The sequence below is a fragment of the Palaemon carinicauda genome, chromosome 33 (assembly GCF_036898095.1).
Source record: "Palaemon carinicauda isolate YSFRI2023 chromosome 33, ASM3689809v2, whole genome shotgun sequence".
Lineage (NCBI taxonomy): Eukaryota > Metazoa > Arthropoda > Malacostraca > Decapoda > Palaemonidae > Palaemon > Palaemon carinicauda.
The window spans coordinates 48553003-48561874 of record NC_090757.1 but is presented as its reverse complement, the minus strand read 5'-3'; the positions used below and the strand labels follow the sequence as shown (position 1 = coordinate 48561874).

General features: G+C 35.3%; 1 protein-coding gene across 1 annotated transcript in view; it reads right to left on the bottom strand.

Moving 5' to 3' along the window:
* LOC137626165 (uncharacterized) overlaps positions 1-8289 on the bottom strand; it is an 89607-nt gene extending 81318 nt beyond the window's left edge. The window contains exons 1-3 of the mRNA XM_068357243.1: positions 8130-8289; positions 6355-6495; positions 884-952 (exon numbers count right to left, since the gene is read on the bottom strand). Coding sequence (XP_068213344.1) covers positions 884-952; positions 6355-6495; positions 8130-8289 — 370 coding nt within the window. The remainder of the gene's footprint in view (positions 1-883; positions 953-6354; positions 6496-8129) is intronic.
* Positions 8290-8872: the final 583 nt, after the last annotated feature.

Here is an 8872-nt window from a genome sequence, read left to right as displayed (position 1 = left end):
TTTTAGGCTCCTTCCAGGAATTCCTTAAAGGGAACCGCGTAGTTTGTCTCCATCAGTCTCTTTTTTTTTCATTAATTCTCAACTGGTGTAATTGTCAGTTGCAACTTCCCTTAGTGGCTATTGTCCTTGGCTCTCTATCTTGTTTGGGTTATGAACTCGCTTGTTGTTCTGTCCATCAATTTTTGCTTTATGATTAGCTTTGGCTGATATACCCGACTGTTGTGTTTATCAGTAATATCTATCTATTGTAGTTATCCACATGTTACCCTTAGTAGCTGTTATTTATTATCACTCTATAACCTTTCTTACCTGACATAACTGTTGTTGTTATTATTATTATTATTATTATTATTATTATTATTATTATTATTATTACTACTACTACTACTACTACTACTACTTAATCTGCAACCGTATTTGGAAAAACAGGATGCTATAAGCCCAAGGGGTCCAACAGGGAAAAATAGCCCATTGAGTAAAGGAAATAAAAAAATGATTAACTACAAAAGAAGTAATCAACTATTAATACAGAATATTTCAAGAGCAGTAACAATATTAGAATAGGTCTTTCATATATAAACTGAAAAGAAAGACTTATGTCAGCCTGTTCAACATAAAAAAAATTTGCTGCTAGTTTGAACTTTTGAAGTGTGACTTTTATTCATTCCCACCTGCTCTTGCTATCACCAATGTTTACCAAAACTTGACAAATATATAAGAAATCCCATTCCATAACCCAAATTATTATCTTGCAGAAGTTGTAAATACCTGGTATTCATAATTGATTATTAAATATCCAAGTGAAAAGATCTAACACTGCGTGGAAATTGCAAACCTGCTTTATATTGTTTGCTTTATTTCCAGCCAAAATATTTACACTTACGGGCTTCTTTTCTAAACCACCCAATCCCAGCATGATGTTTCTCCGAAGTCAGAGCTTGTTTATACTCATCTATTTAATATAAAGTACATTGTTCACGCTGTTATGATTTGTTCCATTTGAACACTCACTCAATAGATTAAAAAACTAGTGTTGCATTTACTTGCCCATGTACACAAAATTCTTTTTACTAGCACGAATTTATACATTGGTCGTCAACACGACGAGGGACTCATGACATTTAACATTAGGAAAGGCTTTATGTTGTTTTTAAGAAGTTTGTGTTTGCCTTCAACAGAACAGGATTGGTACAAACAATGGCACTATCCTTTTCAGTTTGGAATGTTGAATTTTACAATGATGAGATGTTGCCTTGCCACTCCTTTTTATAGGACTAAATCAGTAGTTCGTCAGAGGAATCTCTCTCTCTCTCACTCTCTCTCTCTCTCTCTCTCTCTCTCTCTCTCTCTCTCTCTCCATACCTTTTCGGCTCCTGATCTCTAAGGATTAAAGGGAAGGTACACCTCACAGAACTAATGTAACACGCGTATGGTTACAGTTGTGGAAACTAATGACCTTTGCCTAGTTTGGCGACTGATATTTTCCCTCAACCACCAAGCTTACTAAATGTCCATCCTTATCTCATTTATTCAGGCCTGGGGCAAGGTAAAGCCATCAGATTGATTGTCCTATTACCCATCTTAAAAGAAGGATGTTTATATTGAACAAGCAACGGCTAATTCAGCAATAATTACTGAGACAGGAAAAGCTGATTTCCCCTGCAACAGCTTGATGGGTAACAATAAGCTTCAGACCAATGGATACAAATGAATAGCGCGCTTGCTCATGCGCATACTAACACACACACACACACACACACACACACACACTCCAACATCAGGCTCTGCGTGAGGGCCGCTAATTAAACCGTCTCGCACCTACACTATATTAGTGGGATGTGCAGACGATAAATTCAAGGCCCCGCTGTCACATACGAGGTGTCTAGAGTCTCTAATATGCAAGTTTGTTTCGGTTGGGGTTGTGTAGGCAAGGGGGCAGGGGGTTTAAGGAATGGGTTGAGGGCAAACACAGTCGTTTCGTTATTAAGGTATAAATCTAAAACCTCTCTTCATCGACTAGCTCGCAGCTCTCGGTCGTTCTTCGGCTGCGTTCAGTCGGTTCCAGAAAGGGCGGTTGGGTCGAAATTGCTTGCGTTGGAAATTATAAGAAAAAAAGGTTCATAATATTTATGAGTGAAATAGTTGAATGATGCTGTAAATATATAAAATCTGCTGGAAAACTAATTAGTTGTCGTAAATGGTTGAAATTTACGGGAAAACTAATTAGTTGCTTGAAACTTTTAGCATATTGGTTAGAGAAAACTTGTTAATTACTGAATGCGAAGACTATACACCAGTCTGAAAAGTTTTTTTACTGTTTTGCTCTGAAACTAAACCTTTTTTTTCTACTCCACCGTCATTTTTACAATGAATTAAACACAAGATTTTCTTTAACTACTGTACAATGATAGACTATATTTAAGTAATCTATAGTTCATTTTTATTATTTGCAATGATCCACTACATTTAAGCATTTTATTGTTTGTTTTATTACTTGCATCATTATACAACATTTAACTGATATATAGTTTATTTGTAATGTGTGTGTGTCAAGATTGCCTTACCGTGTGTAAGACATGGGCTCTTGCGTTGGCAGCCCGTAAAAGACTTATTTGTAATATCTATAAAGAGCTTCTGTGTAAGTACTGTAAGCATTTACTTGATGAAAATGTACTTTTTACAGTACAATAAAAGATTCGTTGGCAGAACTGATTACTGTTGTAAAACACCCTGCATCGCGTCAGTAAACGGAAAAAAAAACGTTTCTAAGACAGTCCCCAAATGAACGTGGCTTTCCAATGAGCTACCAACATTCCGAAAACTTAATTAAAGCAAACACGACTTCCCTTCTCAGTCATATCCCATTTTTTTTCACCAAAATGTCACGGCGATTACTTGTAACATTAAAGTAAGTGACGTCGTATGCTATGCGAAATCAGAAAATGCAAAAGAAAGGTGGTGGCTGCAACGTGGGCTTTTAATTCACCCCTCCGTTTGAATATTTAAAACTTTTATCATTTTATAAGCCTTCCGTGTTTTGCCTGGGCGAGACGTCTTTATTAATGCATGAGCATATCGAGAACATGGGAAAGACATGGCAATGCCAAGCCAAAAGAGCTTGCGGTTCTATTAGACTTGCGTGTCTAAAGGGCTCAATTGATGCATGAACTCATCTAGAAAGTAGATGGACTAATTTTGAAACCACACCACATACACGCTTGAGAAGCCAGCCCATATGCATAGTTTAAAGGTTTAAAGGCCCCTCATGAATGGCATAGGCAAGGGACAGGGCCATTGCTCTATCAAGCAGGGCTATGCCCTAGAGGCTGAACATATTACTTATGATCAGCACCCTAGTCCACTCTCCATCAAAGCTAGGACCAAGGAGGGCCAGGCAATGACTGCTGATGACTCGGCAGGTAGGTCATAGGATCCCCCAAACCCCGCACTCTTAGCTCAAAAGGAAGGTGAGGTTACAGCCGCCAGAGGAACTTAACGAGTTTGAGCGGGACTCGAACCCTAGTCTGGCAATCACAAGGCAAGGACGCTACCACCAGGTCACCACAATAACTTTATTAAATAAAGTGTCTTTCTTGAGTTTGCATTGGTAATGATAAACTATATAAAGTGAAGAGTTTATCTTGTGGTATGACATTCAAAATAGAAAATTTTATAAAGTAAAGAGCCCATATTAGAAGCATGACATTCAAAAGATGAACTTTATAAAGTAAGGAATCTATCTTGAGTCATGACATCAAAAGATAAACTTTTAAAGTAAAGAGCCTATATTCAGTCATGACACTCGAAATATAATTTTAAAAAAGTAAATAGCACATCTTGAATCTGAATGCTTCAAAATAGACTTATAAGGAAAATAACTTATCTCGGGCCCAAGTTATGCTTTTATATCCAAGGGCAACGAATTAAAATAGTCTAGATATTTAAAGGTAAAGCTGATAAAAGTATAAAGAATATATTGAGATCAGGTATTTATAAGTACATTTGATCAAGGAAAGTGGCTATCTTCATTTTACATATATTTTGATATGGAAAGCATTGAAGAAATTATATTATAGATGACATGTCCGTAATGTTAGGCCCCAAGGAGTCTTTCGCTTGCCAATTATTATTATTATTATTATTATTATTCCTTTTGCGAAGCTACAACCCTAGTTGGAAAAGCAGGATGCTATAAGCTTAAGGGCTCCAACAGGAAAAATAGCCCATTGAGGAAAAGAAATAAGGAAATAAACTACAAGAGAAGTTTAAGAACAATGATATTAAAATGAATCTTTCATATATAAACTATAAATACTTGAAAATAACAAGAGGATAAAAACTTCAAAATAACAAGAGGATAAAAACTTAAAAAAAAAAACAAGAGGAAAAAAACTTCAAAATGACAAGAGAAAGAGAAACAAGATAGAATAGTGTGCCCGATTTTACCCTCAAGCAAGAGATCTCTAACCCAAGACAGGGGAAAACCATGGTACAGAGGCTATGGCGCTACCCAAGACTAGAGAACAATGGTTTGATTTTGGAGTGCCCTTCTCCTTGAAGAGCCACTTACCATAGCTAAAGAGTCTCTTCTACCCTTACCAAGAGGAAAGTAGCCACTGAACAATTAGAGCCCAGTATTTAACCTCTTAAGTGAAGAAGAATTTTTTTGGTAATTTCAGTGTTGTCAAGCATATGACGAAAGAGGAGAATGTGTAAAGAATAGGCCAGACTATTCAGTGCATGTGTCGGAAAAGATGAAATGAGCCATAACCTGTCTGGCCAGTCAAAGTTGTATTGTTTTGGTAAGCAATTGTAGATATTCTTGAATCCTTTGCGCTTAGCAACTTTGAAAGAAAACTCAGTAATAGTCTTTAGCATTGTGAAATAAAAATGTAAATCATCGTTATGTTTTTATACCATCAAGTCTCCACTAGTTGCTTACGCTTACCCGTTTAGAATCTAGATGTTTTCTTTTTTTATAGATATTAATTTCTCCAAATTAGATATATAAAAATGCAGCCTATACAGTATTCTATCAGTAATCATTATCATTTTTATGCTCTTCTATATGGAAGTATATTTATAACAAATAAATGTATTTAAAGATCTATTTTTATTTTGTTACTGCCCTTAAAATATTTTATTTTAATTGTTCATTACATCTTTTATTGAACATCTATATACTGGTTTCCTTTGCTTGCTTGACTATTTTTCCCTATTGGAGGCCTTGGGCTAATAGCATCCCGTTTTTCCCGATAGAGTAGTAGCTTAGCTTGTAATAATAATAATAATAATAATAATAATAATAATAATAATAATAATATTAGAATCAATATTAATATTAATATTATTGATAATAATAATGATGATAATAATAATATTAATATTGATATTGGTATTAATAATAATAATAATTATAATAATAATAATAATATCAATATCAATATCAATAATAATAATAATAATAATAATAATAATAATAATAATAATAATAAAGTAAGCAAACAAGTGAAATTCCCTCCAAATTGCAGTTGTCGAAAGTAGACTGCAAAATACTTATCGCATGAGTCATTAACGAAGAAATGTCGATTCCTCTCGACAATTTGCTCAATGCAATACGACTCTTAAAAAGGTCCTTACAACAGATTTACATTTTGAGGGTAAAAAGGCCGTTCGAAAATGAACGCAAACGTTTAAGTTGATGATCATTGGGAGAATAACATGTTTTGTATTTGCTTGCATTTACAGTGCGGCTCATTAATATGGTGGGAACAAATGCAAACGCTTCTCTCTCTCTCTCTCTCTCTCTCTCTCTCTCTCTCTCTCAATAATATGTATATATATGCAGTATGTATTTAGACATATATATTTATATATGTATATATATACATACATACATACATACATATATATATATATATATATATATATTTATAAGTGTGTGTCTAAATACATACTGCATATATACATCCATACATATATATAGCATATATGTATGTATATACACACCTATATATATATATATATATATGTGTGTGTGTGTGTGTGTGTGTGTGTGTGTGAGTATGCGTGTTTGTGTGCGAATATATTAAAATGAGTCAAAATCTTTGCTTGTAAATTTTGCAGCAAAATTTAAATTGTAAAAAAATTTAGAGAATTTAATTGTGATTTAACAAAAGCTGATTAATTACAAAATGTAAATTGCTCAACAAGTGGCTTAGTATCCTTTAGTGTTTGTGGAGAAGTTATCTGCAGTGTACAAGTACAGACATTTAATTATGCTGTTATTTTTGCATTTGTATATAACTTCATCTGTTTTAATTAAACGTAAACATTTGAGCCTCTCTCCGTTACATTTAAAATTAGGAAAGAATTCCAGCATCGAAGGATCTCTAGGAGAGTCCTCCTCCCCCCGGAATGAGCCCTTGACATCCTCCTCCTCCTCCTCCTCCTCCTCCTGCAGCCCCAGGATCGTTGAGATTGCTCGAGAGTTTCCTTTTGCGAGTTGATGAATAGGTCAACCATTGGCAAGCCTCTTTCTGTAATTGGGTAACGATTATATTCTCGGAAGTAAGCTGTTGAGAGAGAGAGAGAGAGAGAGAGAGAGAGAGAGAGAGAGAGGTGGGAAAATGTGGAGTAGTTGAGGGATATTAGTTGATAAGTATTTTATTGGTTTTTAATATTTGATGCAGCTAAACACATCAGGTTTGTTGCACATTCAACTATACAGTATATGCATGTATAAACTCACACACACACACACACACACACACATATATATATATATATATATATGCAGAGGTTAGCTTATAATTGTTTTATATCCTGGCACAGATAACCATGTTTTGTGTGTAATATATATATATATATATATATATACATATATATTTATATATATACATATATATATATATATATATATATATATATATATATATATATATATATATACACATACATACACACACACGCATGTATCCTAATGTTGTGTACTGGTGTTTTTGTAATTCGTTATGGAAAAAAACCCTGTAAAATCTCAGTTACGTCATTATCAAGAAATAATACAAACTCCAAAAAATTGAGAATAAGACTCGAAATTCATTCCTTCAATAAAAAAAAAAAAAGTAATGGAATGGAAAATATGCATCTCTTGCGAGGCGAAGCCACTTATAAATTGTGATGAAGTGATACAAACGAAGATATAGGAGGGGCAATTTCACAAGACTTCTTCTCACTTCTCCATCCCCCTCCCCCCTTCCCACCAGGTGTTTGCACTCCCCACCTTTCCCATCAGGATAACGTCTCTCTCTCTCTCTCTCTCTCTCTCTCTCTCTCTCTCTCTTCTTTCTCTCTCTTTCTCTCTCTCTCTCTGCCTAGTTTGTATTGGAACCTGGCCTTCTTACTCGTTTTTAAAGGATGTATTTAATTTTAAACGTTTCATTTTTATGTTATTTATTCAAATTTTTATCTTAGGTTATTAATCGTTTATTAGAATTGTTATTGTTTTCAAAATTATTACTATTACTGAAATTATTGATATTATTGTTTTTAAAATGACCATTTATGTTATAATAACAGATAATTACCATTGTCTCTCTCTCTCTCTCTCTCTCTCTCTCTCTCTCTCTCTCTCGTTTCCGTTGTGGGAGACTGTGATGGATCCTTCCCTTTTAAAATCTAATGACAGAGGAAAATGTAAAACGGCATTTTCCTATTATTTTCCCCCGAAGGTTCTTCAGCGTGTAAATGACGTTTCAATTTAGGAGAGGATCTTTGGAATAACGCGCAAATGCATCTGGTTATGGATTCTGCTTATCATTTACACTTCCTGTTGCTGGGGGTAACAATAGATCTTACGGATTGTGTTTTGTGGGCATTATTCTTTGGGTGCTTCCTCTTTCCATAAGGTTCACTCTAGGTTGGAGGCTTCCTCATTCCATAAAGTTCTCCGTAGGTTGGAGGCTTCCTCTTTCTATAAATTTATCTCAAGGTTAGAGGCTTCCTCTTTTCATAAAGTTATCTCAAGGTTGGATGCTTCCTTTTTCCATAAAGTTATCGCAAGGTTGGAGGCTTCCTCTTTCCATAAAGTTATCCCCAGGTTGGAGGATTCCTCTTTCCATGAAGTTCACTCCATGTGGGAGGCTTGATCTTTCCATAAAGTTTTCTCCATGTTGGAGGCTTCATCTTTCCATGAAGTTTTCTACATGCTGGAGGCTTCATCTTTCCATAAAGTTTTCTCCCTGTTGGAGGCTTCCTCTTTCCATGAAGTTCACTCCATGTAGGCTTCATCTTTCCATAAAGTTTCCTCCATGTTGTAGGCTTCCTCTTTCCTGGAAGTTCACTCCATGTTGGAGGCTTCCTCTTTCCACAAAGTTTTCTCCATGTTGGAGACTTCCTCTATCCATGAAGTTCACTCCATGTTGGGGGCTTCATCTTTCCATAAGGTTTTCTCCATGTTGGATGCTTCCTCTCTCCATGAAGTTCACTCCATGTAGGCTCCACCTTTCCATAAAGTTTTCTCCTTGTTGTAGGCTTCCTCTTTCCATGAAATTCACTCCATATTGGAGCTTTCCTCTTTCCATAAAGTTTTCTCCATGTTGGAGACTTCCTCTTTCCATGAAGTTCACTCCATGTTGGAGGCTTCATCTTTCCATAATGTTTTCTCCACATTGTAGGCTTCATCTTTCCATAAAGTTTTCTCCAGGTTGGAGACTTCCTCTTTCCATAAAGTTCTCTCCAAGTTGGAGGCTTCCTTTTTCCATGAAGTTCACTCCATGTTGGAGGCTTCATCTTTCCATAAAGTTTTCTCCATATTGGAGGCTTCATCTTTCCATAAAGTTTTCTCCAGGTTGGAGACTTCCTCTTTCTATAA